Source organism: Myotis brandtii, unplaced genomic scaffold (genome assembly GCF_000412655.1).
Source record: "Myotis brandtii unplaced genomic scaffold, ASM41265v1 scaffold521, whole genome shotgun sequence".
In the NCBI taxonomy this organism is placed as follows: Eukaryota; Metazoa; Chordata; class Mammalia; order Chiroptera; family Vespertilionidae; genus Myotis; species Myotis brandtii.
In genome coordinates this window covers 3,208,579-3,221,765 of record NW_005369870.1, presented here as the reverse complement: position 1 = coordinate 3,221,765, position 13,187 = coordinate 3,208,579, and the positions used below count along the sequence as shown (strand labels likewise).

Genomic DNA, 13,187 nt, shown 5'->3' with positions numbered 1-13,187 from the left:
CACGGTGCTCGTATTGTGCAGGAGTGGTTTCAAGATCATGAGGGAGACTTTACCTTGCTTAGGTGGCGCCCACAATCACCAGATCTCAATCCAATTGAGCATTTGTAGGACGAAGTTTAAAGAGCCATCAGGCAGCTGGTTCCACAACCATCAAATCTCACAGAACTGGACAGTGCTATTCATCAGGCATGGTGTCAGATTTCTCGCATCATCTTTCAACATCTCGTGGAGTCAATGCCAAGAAGAATTGCCACAGTATTGAAGGCAAAAGGTGGCCCAACGAAGTACTGATGGGGTGGTCATAATAATCCGGCCATTCAGTGTATATATATTCCACGTTCAAAGGCTGTTAAATCGCGTTGTTTACCCATATCTTCAGAAAAAATCACTTCTGCTGTCGTAAACAACCTGCTTCCCTATTTATAATGGTCTGGCCCTCTAGTAACTTCAGCATGAAATTATAGCTAATTTGCCTACAAATGTCAGGTGGTCATAATAATCTGGCCACTCAGTGTATACTGTGTTGGTAAATAGGAGAATAGTGTTATTATAACATGGGTGGCATGTTGTTATATATATGGTTTTTCCTAAACTGGACAGGGTGATCCTGAATAATGGGAGTGGAATTTTATCCTTCATCAGGAAAATTAAAAAAGTCAAGTTAAACTGTTATAGAGACAAAAGGCTCTCCCCACTGTGAGATACAGATTTTGGGTGCCCTCCTGGAGAGGTACAGCCTGATCTAGCAGTGATTTTTATGTGGCAGTTTACATTTCCTTTTGTGTCCATTTTAGCAGCCCTACTGGCTTTAAAGCTTCACTTATTAGCTCCCATAACCCTTTGTTTCTACTTTTCTCTTTTTTAATGCCTTTTATTAATCCTTCAGGTAGCATTTCAGCTTCTCTTAGCTGCTGGGGTGTCCAAATTATCTCTGGAGGTCTCAGTCATTGTTTTTGTTAATGCTTTGGTTACGGAGTTCCAGGGGCATTGACTGATTTGCCCCAGTATACCCCTCTTTGCCTTCCTGGGCCCATTCCCCCCACATAAGCTTTAATATTTTTAGTGTTACAGAATGCAAGGTTTTCAGAAATACATGAATTTATGTTAATATCAGATATATTAAGAGACTTCCTTAAGAGGATGCTGGAGCTTAGTATAGTTGTGGCTTTGTGGCATTATGTATTTGTGTTCTTGAAGGACTTTATAAAGAGACCCCTATATTTTCTGGTAATGGAGATCCCATGTTTGTGATATAATGTGAGGCATCCTGCTCATTTTATAATGCAGAGGAATGATAAACAGAAAGAATACGAGGAATTTTGTTGTGCATCAAGGAGGCGTTATTTTGTGCTATACAGTATTCCCCCCTTAGTCACAGGGGATACTTTCCAAGACCCTCAGTGGATGCCTGAAACTGCTAATAGAACCAAACCATATGTATACTATGATTTTTCCTATATATACATACCCATAATAAAGTTTAATTTTCAAATTAAGCACAGTACGGGATTAAAAAATAATAATTAACAATAAAATAGAATAACTATAACAATATATATAAAAGGCTAATATGCAAAGTGTCCCCTCAGGAGTTCAATCGCTCGCTATGACATTCGCTGACTACCAGAGGGCAGCACAGAACGAAGGAAGGGCCTCTAGTATACTATAATAAAAGTTATATGAATGTGGTCTCCAACTGTTTTATTGTACTGTGCTTACCCTTGTGATGTGAGATGATACAGTGCCTATGTGATAAGATGAAGTGAGGTGAATGACATTGGCATTGTGACGTGTAGTGTTAGGCTACTATAAAGGTTCCTTGAACAGAAGCACCGACACAGTCAGTGTGATAACTGAGACAGCTACTAAGTTATTAACAGATGGGTGGATAGCATGTGCGGATATGGTAGACAAAGGGACAATTCATGTCCTGGGTAGGATAGAGCCGGGTGGCATGAGATTTCATCACACTACTCAGAATGCATTTTAAAACTTAAAAATTGTTTGTTTCTGGAATTTTTCATTTAATATTTTTAGATTGCAGGTAAGTGAAACTACAGAAAGCAAAACCATGGGCCAAGGGAGTGTGGGGGTGGCACCTGGTAGCTACTGTAATGACTATTTTGATGGAATTACATAACATTAGAGAAACTACTCAGTAAAAGTAAAATTATTTATTTATTTATTTTTGTTAATGCACTGAAATTTTATTTGTTTGTTTAATCCTAACCCGAGGAGTGAGGATATTTTTCCCATTGGTTTTTCGAGAGAGCAAAGCGGAGGGGGGATAGGGAGGAATATCAACGTGAGAGAGACACGTCAATTGGTTGCCTCCCGCTCTCGCCTAAACAGGGCCGGGTATTAAACCTGTAACCAAGGTATGTATCTTTGACTGGGAATTGAACCCCGGACCCACCCTTCAGTCCAAAGGCCGATGCTCTAACCACTGATCCAAACCAACCAGTGCTAACATTCTTTAGAATGGTAATTGCAGTATTATTTTTTTTCTATTTTGATCCAAATATGGAATTGTAATTTTGGCCACTTACAGTACCAAGGTTTTTTTCAGAAATAATAGAACAATATTCAATTTTCAGAAAATACATAGTAGTATATTATATTATTTGCTGTGGTGTAAAAGCATCAAATAACAAAAAAGAGAAGTTATTACTGTTAAATAAGAATGTTGATTATATGTATAAATTATATGTAATATAGATTTAAAAGTCTAGTCCTTATCAAAAGATTTCAGGCCGAAGCCGGTTTGGCTCAGTGGATAGAGCGTCGGCCTGCGGACTGAAGGGTCCCGGGTTCGATTCCGGTCAAGGGCATGTACCTGGGTTGCAGGCACATCCCCAGTAGGAGATGTGCAGGAGGCAGCTAATCGATGTTTCTCTCTCATCGATGTTTCTAACTCTCTATCTCTCTCCCTTCCTCTCTGTAAAAAATCAATAAAATATATTTAAAAACAAAAAGATTTCAGGTAGTCTCATTAAAACAGCAAGGAATTACAGGCCAGTATTACAGTAATATAAGAAAACACTCATGTGGCATATGACATTAGAAAAAAACCTACAAATGAGAAAAATAAATCAGGCTATTGCTTGGAATATACTTTAGTCAACAATACTGTAAGAATAGTATAGACTGGTCATATGTGGATTTGCCCCATATATGGAAATGAATAGAGACTTTGTTATGGAGTTGACTCCTTAGTGTTAATTTGGGCATTTAAAGAATTGAGGTTATCCTTGGGGGGTGTGGCAGTGGCAGGCCCTATTTATTTATTTATTTATTTATTTTTGTCATTTTTGGTGATATGTCAGCAAATTCCATGAAAAGACCTCTGTTCTTTAGGCAGTTCTAGGAATATGGGAAAATTTCTAAAAATTCAGAGCACATTGTACAATTCAGTATTTCAATAGCATGGAAATTGAGTGGACCCTGGGGAAAGGATCTGAATTATGAGAATGCTGTAATTATATTTGCGTATTATAATTACATTAGTAAATACTCTTATGACACTCAAATTTTTCTTGTGTTTTCTACCAAACATTAGATGTTTTGTTTTGTTTCTCCTGGATTTAAAAAACAGGGGAAAGTCTATCATACCATATATTTTCCGCTTTTGGTGGTATAATTGACATAACATTATGTTAGTTTCAGGTCTATATAACGTAATGATTTGATGTATGTATGTATTGTGAAATGATCATCACAGTAACTTTAGTTAATATCCATTACCATACATAGTTCTAGGGGTTTTATTTCTTATAAGAAATTTAAAGATTTACTTTACTCTTTTGGCAACTTTCAAATATGCAATACAGTATTATTAACTACTAGAGGCCCGGTGCACAAAAATTTGTGCACTCGGGGGGGAGAGGGGGGTCCCTCAGCCCGGCTTGTGCCCTCTCGCAGTCTGGGACCCCTCAGGAAATAACCTGCTGGCTTAGGCCTGCTCCTGGGTGGCAGAGGGCAGGCCCAATCCCGAGGTGCAGCCCCTGGTCGGGCTCAGAGCAGGGCTGATTGGGGGGTTGGGGCCCCGCCCCCTGTCATACACAGAGCAGGGCCGATCAGGGGGTTGGGGCGCTGCCCCCTGTCACGCACAGAGCAGGGACAATCGGGATTGGGCGCTGCCCTCTGTCATGCACAGAGCAGGGCGGATCGGGAGGTTGCGATGCCCCCCTCAGTCACGCTCAGGGTGGGGCCGATTGGGGGGTTGGGGCCCCGCCCCCTGTCATACACAGAGCAGGGCCGATCAGGGGGTTGGGGCGCTGCCCCCTGTCACGCACAGAGCAGGGACAATCGGGATTGGGCGCTGCCCTCTGTCATGCACAGAGCAGGGCGGATCGGGAGGTTGCGATGCCCCCCTCAGTCACGCTCAGGGTGGGGCCGATTGGGGGGTTGGGGCCCCGCCCCCTGTCATACACAGAGCAGGGCCGATCAGGGGGTTGGGGCGCTGCCCCCTGTCACGCACAGAGCAGGGACAATCGGGATTGGGCGCTGCCCTCTGTCATGCACAGAGCAGGGCGGATCGGGAGGTTGCGATGCCCCCCTCAGTCACGCTCAGGGTGGGGCCGATTGGGGGGTTGGGGCCCCGCCCCCTGTCATACACAGAGCAGGGCCGATCAGGGGGTTGGGGCGCTGCCCCCTGTCACGCTGATCCCAGTGCTGGGAGGCATATTACCCTTTTACTATATAGGATAGAGGCCTGGGGGCCGGCTGGTTTGCCCTGAAGGGGGGCCTGGATCAGGGTGGGGGTCCCCACTGGGGTGCCTGGCCAGTCTGGGTGAGGGGCTAAGGGCTGCTTTCAGGCTGGCGGTTGTTGACTGAAGCTCCCAACCACTCCTTTTTTTTCTCTTTTTTTTATTTTATTCTGGGCCAGCTTTAGCTCTGGCTCTAGCTCTGAGGCTTCCGCTGCTGAAAGAAGGTATCTGGTTTGTTTCGGTTCTATAATCGAAACAATGTATAACTCCAGCTCTGAGATCCCAGCCTTCTTTCTGGGGTTTAGTTTAGCTTCTATATTTGTTAGAATGTTTCAAACTGCCAGCTCAGAGGCCGACAAGTCAGGCGGGGAATGTTGGAGTCTGCAGTCACTGAAGCAAGCAAACCTCATGTTCGCTTCCAGCTACCTGGCTGCCGGCCGCCATCTTGGCTGACAGTTAACTTGCATAAGGATATGCTGATTAGCCAATGGGAAGGGTAGCGGTCGTACGCCAATTACCATGTTTCTCTTTTATTAGTGTAGATATCTACCATGCTGTACATTATATTCCCATGGCTTGTTTATTTTATTACTGGAATTTTGTACCTCTTGACTCCCTTCACTCATTACCCCCTCCACTCCATCCTCACCTCTGGTAACCACCTATCTGTTCTCTGTATCTATGAACTAGGTTTTGTTTGTTTTTAAATTTTACATTCCACATATAAGTGAGGGCATACAGTATTTGTCTTCCTCTGTCTGACTTATTTTACTTAGTATAATGCCCTCAAAGTCCACCCATGTTTTTGCAAATGGCAAGATTTTATTATTTTTTATGGCTGAATAATATTGCATTGCATATATATAACACAATATCTTTATTCATCAATGAACCACTTAGATTGTGTCCATTTGTTGGCTATTTTAAATAATTCTGCAGTGAACATGATTGGGGTGCATATCATATTTTATCATTTTAAAAGTGTAACCTATAAGGCAGAGTGACTACTCAATGAATGTTTTTCCTTTTATATCTTAAGGAAGAGAGAGAAAATCCTTCGAAACGGAGTAGAATTGAACGTGATATAGATAATAATCTGATCACATCAACACCAAGAGCAGGAGGAAAACTTAACAAACAGATATCTCGAGTAAGACGGAAAAGTCAAGTAAATGGAGGTTTGTTAATATTTAGATAATTGCTTTATTAGGTACAGGGAGAGATCTGACCCAACATGTTCCTTTTCTGTTTTAAAAAATCTACTTTAAGCAATTTCTGCCTAGTTTTTGTAATCTTCTTTGATTATATATTAGTAGCATGAAATGAAATGAAAATTTACCTTCTTGCTATAAATCTACTTTGCTGAATTAAAATGACAAAGGCAGAGCAACTAGCTTTATACTGCTTAGCATGAAAATGTAAATGGAGCAACATTTTGTACTTCTAATAAATTCATTTCTTAAAGCAATAATAGTTGTGACTTAATTTGTAAATGTACAGATTTGAAATATGTTCTTAATATGTACAAAGAATTTGTTTCTTGGTCAGTGAATTTCAGAGTTCAGAGGGGATTGGATCACTTAGGCCAGTTGTTTTCAACTATAGGTGTTTTTGTTACCCTGGAGAACATTTGTCAATATCTGGAGATTTTTTTGGTTGTCAGAACCTGTTGAGGGAACACTGCTAAACATCTTACAGGTCATCTTCCCACAACAAAGAATTATCCAGCCAAAAGATCAATGGTATTGCTGTTGATAAACCCTGTTCAAGCACCTCAAAGTCAAAAAGGAGAAAAACAAGAAGGATAACAGATTTTTCTAAAGAATAATAACACTTAAGAGCATGGAGCCTTTTAACCAGTGCTACTTTAAACACATAATAATTTCTTAGCTTTTTCCTCTCAATGCAGTGATGTATCTCTATTGTTGGAATTGACCTCTAGGGAGAAAAGGAATAAAGTAGTAAGTTAAAAGAGCTATAGCGAAGAAGGAAAGAAATGAGATAGATAGTAAGGTTGTGGAAGGTTACGGATGATTAATCAAAACATTTGTTTGAATTTATTTTTTAAATATTTTCCAAAAACCCATGGAAAATTTTTTATTAACAAGAAACTTATAGAAAACTAGTTATTCTTCCTAGCTACTTTGAAATGGTGCCTCAATATCCATAAGTAATTTTTGACGCTGCTATACATAGTTTTCTGCTTCAGTAGAGCTATGTTGCTGTTATTCATTAGAAATAGATTGGAGGTTAGGTTTTGTGAAGTAGGCAACATCCCAAAGTATAAATAACCAAAGACAAAAAGTTTGCATTTGTGTTTTTAATATTGTAACTTGCTTTACTTACAAAGAGTTTATTTCATTCTCTGAAACTGTGTTGATTTGAAGCCTTTCAGTCTATATAATTCTAGATGTAAATCTACAGTTGACCCTTGAACAACACGGGGGGTGGAGGGGTTAGGTTCGCTAACCCCCTGCACAGTCTAAAATCTACATATAACTTTTGAATTCCCCAAAACTTCAGTTGTCCCTCGGTATCCATGGAACCCTGGTGGATACCAAAATCTGCAGGTGGTCAGGTCCCTTATATAAGACTAGAAGCCCGATGCACGAAGATTCGTGCAAGAACAGGCCTTCCTTCCCCTAGCTGCCAGCGCAGCCTTCGCTCCTGCCAGAGCCTCCTTTCCACCTTACCACGCTGCCCAGAGGCCTGGAGCTGCTGGGGCACTTGGCACCTGCATATGCATATGCAAATTAACCCACCATCTTTGCTGGGTTAATTTGCATACTCCTGATTGGCTGTGAAAGTACGGTCAATTCGCATATTTCTCTTTTATTAGTATAGATGGCATCGAATAATGCATACGGTCGGCCCTCTGTGTCTGTGGATTCCCAACCATATAATAGTATAATAAATACTGTTGAATCTGTGGATGCGAAACCTAGGGATATGAAGGGCCAACTGTGTATTTATTAAAGAAAATCCAAGTTTAAGTGGACCAACATAGTTCAAACCCATCTTGTTCAAGGGTCAACTGTACTTTGAAAAACTGAATTTTAGCATCTATAAAGCATTAGACTTTATCGAAGGAATAAGATAGGAGAGTTATAAAGAAGTCAGATTATTAGACTTAATGCTTTATAAATTTGTATCAAGATAATTTGATTTACAAGTGATTTACCTCAAGATTTTTTTAAATAATAAACTTTCCTAACATTAATGTCCAGTACTCTTCATGAAATTTTTTTTGGAAAAAAGTATTTTTACAATGAATGTCTTAGAACACATTTCTGAAAGCCATGTTTTCTAGATTCCAACTTTTTTGTTGTTGTTTTTTCTTAGAAGCTGGTAGTTACGAAATGACAAATCAACATGTAAAACAAAATGGAAAATTAGAAGATAACCCTTCCTCTGGCAGTCCTCCAAGGACTACATTGTTGGGGACCATATTTTCTCCTGTCTTCAATTTTTTTTCACCAGCAAATAAAAATGGTAAGTATAAACCATTAATTATAATTTGGGTTTAAAAATTTAATGTTTGTGTTTTTTTTAGTTTTTAAAAATATTCTTTTTTATTTTAGTGGCATATATGTCAGCATCTTATGTTTGTTTTAAGTGACTGAAATAAATATAGGATATGTTTAATTCTATTGAAGTGAATGGACTCTGCTTTCACTATCTGAAGAGCTAGATGATAAACTTAGGGCTGGAGGGAAAGTTTTATTATTTCTTTGTTGGATGACTTCTGTAATCCTTAGAATGTGTACAGGAAAGAATCTAGAAGCATTTTCAGTATTCTAGATCAATAAAGTATTTTTTTCAATATTTAAAGTGAGTTAAAACAAGATCATTTTCTTGTAACAGTTTATTTTTTATTATCTTTTGGTTGACTTCTCCCCTTAGGGATCTTCAATTTAGACAAAATAAAACTACCCTAATTCAAATGAAGTATTTCATTATATAATACTTTTGCAAAAGTATCAAAATAGGCTTCTTTATCAATTTATTTTTTTTTAAAGATGTGTTAGTGTATTATTTTCTGATGATAAATACCTAATTTATACATGATAATTTAGTCTCTAGACTGTTGGGAGAGTAAAAGATCGTGTCTTTATTTTTGCATCTACCATGTGGTTTGATATAGTATTGGGCACATGGAAAATAGTCACTAAATGCTTGTTGATGGTTATTAAAGTTCTAATTTGAATTATGTTTATGGATGTTGGTGTAATTTTTAAAAATATATTTTTATTGATTTCAGAGAAGAAGGGATAGGGAAAGAGAGATCGAAACATCAATGATGAGAGAGAATCATCGATGAGCTGCCTCCTGCACATCCCCCACTGGGGATCGAGCCCACAACCTGGGCATGTGTCTGCAGGCTGACGCTCTGTCCACTGAGCCAAACCAGCTAGGGCAAGAAGCTTACTTTTTACAGGAGGGAGAGATATATGTAAATAAGTATAATAAATTTTTATAAGTGCTTGATAGAGGTATGGGTCAGTGGGGTATTCAAAGAATGGAGTTCTGTATTCTGGGAGGAAGTTCACAAAAACCTTCATAGAAAAGCTGAATCTTGAAAGGTGGTAAAGGTGGAAGGAGCAGCCTGAGCAAAGACCTAATGTATTTGAGAAACTGAAAATAGTTTGGAGCACTGGATTTGAGGAGTGCACAGGAAGGAATAAGATAGGAGAGTTATAAAGAAGTCAGATTATAGAGCTAACATGTAAGATATTTGAACTTTATCCTTACTGGGGGATGATTAGGAGGTATTAAACCAGTGAGTTTTAAGAACTGATTTGTGTTTTCTAAAGATCTCTTTGGTAGAGTGAACGTTAGAGTCTAAAGAGGTTAGATGGTGGGAGAACAATTCGATTTCATGCAACCTAATTGTGGTATTAGAGAAGAAAGATCAGAGTTATAGAATGGACAAATTTTGGGAATGGATTATTGATGAAAGTGAAGAGAGATTAAAATGACACAAGGTTAGATTTTCAAGAGAGAAAAGTAAGTTCCTGGGAGAGAGATAATTGAATTTAATTTGGACCATGCTGAGTTTGAGATGCCATAAAACAAGCAAACAAAAATGTCTTATTGCAATATAGAGCTTCAAAATATGGGTTTAAGCAGTAGACACTGGTATTATCAGCTTCTTATAGGTATTAGTTAAAACAAGTAAAGTAAATAGTCTATTTGATTCAGCAAACTAAGACCAGAATCTTGGGAGGAAACATTTAAGGACTGGACAAAGTAAAGAAGCAAACAAAGGAAACATGGAGGAAGTCAGGAGAGACATTGTGTCATAGAAGCCAAAGGGAGAGAGAATATCAAAACACAGGGCCAAACAACTGTGAAGATAGAAGAAAAGGAAATGAGCATTGAAAAGATACCACTGAATCTGGCAATTAATTAAAATTTCATTGGGCCCTGGCCGGTGCAACTCAGTGGTAGAGCGTCGACCCACACATCGAAGGGTTGCAAGTGCGATTTCCAGTCAAGGGCATGTATCAGGGTTGCAGGTTTGTCCCTAACAGGAGGCAACCAATTAATGTGTCTCTCTCACATAAATGTTTCTCTCCCCCTCCCTCCCTTCTACTCTCCAGAAATCAATGGAAAAATTTCCTTGGGTGAGAATTGACTAAATATATATTTATATTTATATTATTGGATACCAGAACATTTTCAGAGGAGTGGTTGGAGTTGGAAGCCTAACATACAGGGTTAAGGGTAAAATGGAGAGTAAGAAAGGAAGCTGTGCCCAGCCACATGGCTCAGTGGTTGAGCATTGACCTATGAACAATGAGGTCATGGTTTGATCCCTGGTCAAGCCACATGGGTTTCGGGCTCGATCCCCAGTGTGGGGCATGCAGGAGGCAGTTGATCAATGATTCTCATCATCGATGTTTCTATCTTTCTCTCTCCCTCTCCCTTCCTCTCTGAAAGCAATAAAGTATATTTTTTTAAAAGAAAGGAAGCAGCAAGTGTAGATTACCGTTATGAGGAACATGAATATGAAAGAAACTAGAGAAGTTACAAAGTCTCAAGGGATGGTTTGTGTTTGTGAGAAACAAGCATGTTTTTAAGTCTCAGGGTAAGGTCTAATTAGTTGAAAAAGAGGAAAAAATAACTAATGAAGAAAATTTCTGGAGTCTGTTGACAGGAATGGGATCAAGAAAAGAGGTAGAAGGATTGGAATTGAAATAGGGAGAAGAAACATTTTTCTCCTATGCTGGAGGAAAGAAGCTGTGAAGGTGTGTGTAGAAATAAATGTTTGGGTAGAAGTTGATGGTTATAATTTTTTTTCTTTGGAGGAGGAGATGGTGTCATTTGCTGAGATAATTTTGGTGGCAGGGATTAAAGAGAATGGTGAAGGTTTAAAATGTATACTGTTGGAAGGGTGTAAGTAAAAGCTGAATATCTCCCATACATACATGTATTGAGCAGCATTCTATAGGCAGGGTTTTATTTGGAGTATGATCAGTCTTTATAATTGTACTAGTGGCCTGGTGCATGAATTTGTGCACATTGAAAGGAAATTAATTAGAAGAAATATTTTTGCCCTGACCAGTTTGGCTCAGTGGCTAGAGCGTTGGCCTGTGGAGAGAGGAGTCCCGGGTTTGGTTCCGGTCAAGGGCATGTACCTTGGTTTCGGGCACATCCCCAGTGGCGGGTGTGCAGGAGGCAGCTGATCGATGTTTCTCTCTCATGGATGTTTCTGACTCTCTATCCCTCTCCCTTCCTCTCTGTAAAAAATCAATAAAATATATTTAAAGAAAAAAAAAAGAAATATTTTATTATCACTATTCACCCTTTCTAATAGAAGTGTCAACCAAATTCATGATCAACAATGACAGATCAAAACACACACATGCAATTGGCGCCAGCGAGAGCTTTATATATATATAGATAAACTTGCTTAATTAGACCTGCTTTCTGATTTAGCTAAGCTTTTTCCAGCCCAGTGAAGCACCCAACTTCTCTTTTAGGTAATTGTCAGCAAGACAGTAGTAAATATCAACACGAAGCAGATTATTATTGTAGATCATGCAGGGAGAACAAAGGGTAAAATCTTTAACTGCACCAGTGTTTGACTATATTCTGTGCAGTGAAAAAACCTGAAGTCATTTTCAAGGTCCACCATTTCTTCTTTTTAGTCGGGTCAAGTTTCTAAGCTTTCTAAATCTCCATTTTCCAGATACTGAAAAGAAAATAAGATTCTACCAAGTCTCCTATCTACCTACTCCAGGACTTCTGTGAGGATCAAATGAGATGAGGCATGGGAAAAGGCTTCACAGACATTTAGTTAAAGTGTAAAATGTTTACACCTGGCTATAAAGCAAGTTGTGTTCTTGGGCAGAAGAAACTCCAAGGAGGCTAGTCCCTAGGAAGAGGAAGCTGGACATTGCTATGTGATGTCATTACCCGGCACCCCCAGCCACCATTGCTGGGCTGGGCTGGGCTGGGCTGGGCTGTGGGCCGCATTTTGCGCCATGGGGTCTCGGCCGCGTCAGCTGTGATTTGGTGGGGAGTCACTCTGGGGTGGTGGCAGAGCCTGTGTCCCACTTGGCGGAAGCTGCGTTCCTTTGTGGGTGCCAGGTCCCTGGTGCCGTTTATTGTTAAATGGTCTGTTGCTAGGGAGAGGAAGCTAGGTGTTGCTATGTGACGTCATTACCTGGCACCCTCAGCCACTGTTTCTGGGCTGTGGGCTGCATTTTGTGCCATGGGGTCTTGGCAGCGTCAGCTGCGATTTGGTGGGCTGCTGCTTCGGAGTAATGGCGGGACATGTGTCCCACTTGGGGGAAACCGAGTGTTGCTTTTTTGGCACCAGGTCCATGGTGCTGTTTCTCTGTAAATGGCCAGTGTGTGTCACAGCAGCTCCTGCGTTGAGTGTCTGCCCTCTGGTGGTCAGTGCACATCATAGCGACTGGTCGGACACTTAGTATATTAGCCTTTTATATATATAGATGATTCCGTAGGTTAGATTGATTCATGAGGTATTTCTATGATGAAGGGCAGTGGAAAGACAAGGGAGCAAAACACACTGAAGCTGCAGTCTTGAGAATGATTAAATGAATGATACACCATGAAGTTTTAATTAGATAAAGAGAGTGAGTAAGAAGTTATTGAGGGATGTGTTTGGAATAGAAGAGCCTAACAGGCCTTTATCAAACATGATGATCACATGTAATAGGAGTATGGTATACATAAATAATTAGATTAGGCAGTTTGTGGTAGGGAATTAATGTATTTGAATTTTAGGTTTCAGAGGTGAATGGTTTCTTAGTGTTAATGATCATGTTATGGCCACGGTAATCACTACTAATGGGCAGTATGAAAGAAGATGGAGCTAAAGAGTGCAAGACCTTTGAGGATTAGATATGGGATGAGTCATTGGCATCACCTGTAAGAACAACTAGACAGGCATTTAATACAGCAGTAAACTGGTTAAATTTATTTAGATGTTAAATTCCTCTGTGA

The 13,187-nt window shown here is 39.8% G+C and overlaps 1 protein-coding gene across 6 annotated transcripts in view; it reads left to right on the top strand.

Annotated features, from left to right (window-relative positions):
* Positions 1-13,187, top strand: part of CTDSPL2 (CTD (carboxy-terminal domain, RNA polymerase II, polypeptide A) small phosphatase like 2) — a 92,575-nt gene that overhangs the window by 45,273 nt on the left and 34,115 nt on the right. For all 6 annotated transcript variants that reach the window (XR_001364262.1, XM_005877530.2, XM_014548780.1 and 3 more), the window contains exons 3-4: positions 5,749-5,887; positions 8,052-8,201. Coding sequence is in view for 5 of the 6 variants with exons in the window: in XM_005877530.2 (XP_005877592.1) it covers positions 5,749-5,887; positions 8,052-8,201 (289 nt within the window). In the remaining variant the exon portion in view is untranslated. The remainder of the gene's footprint in view (positions 1-5,748; positions 5,888-8,051; positions 8,202-13,187) is intronic.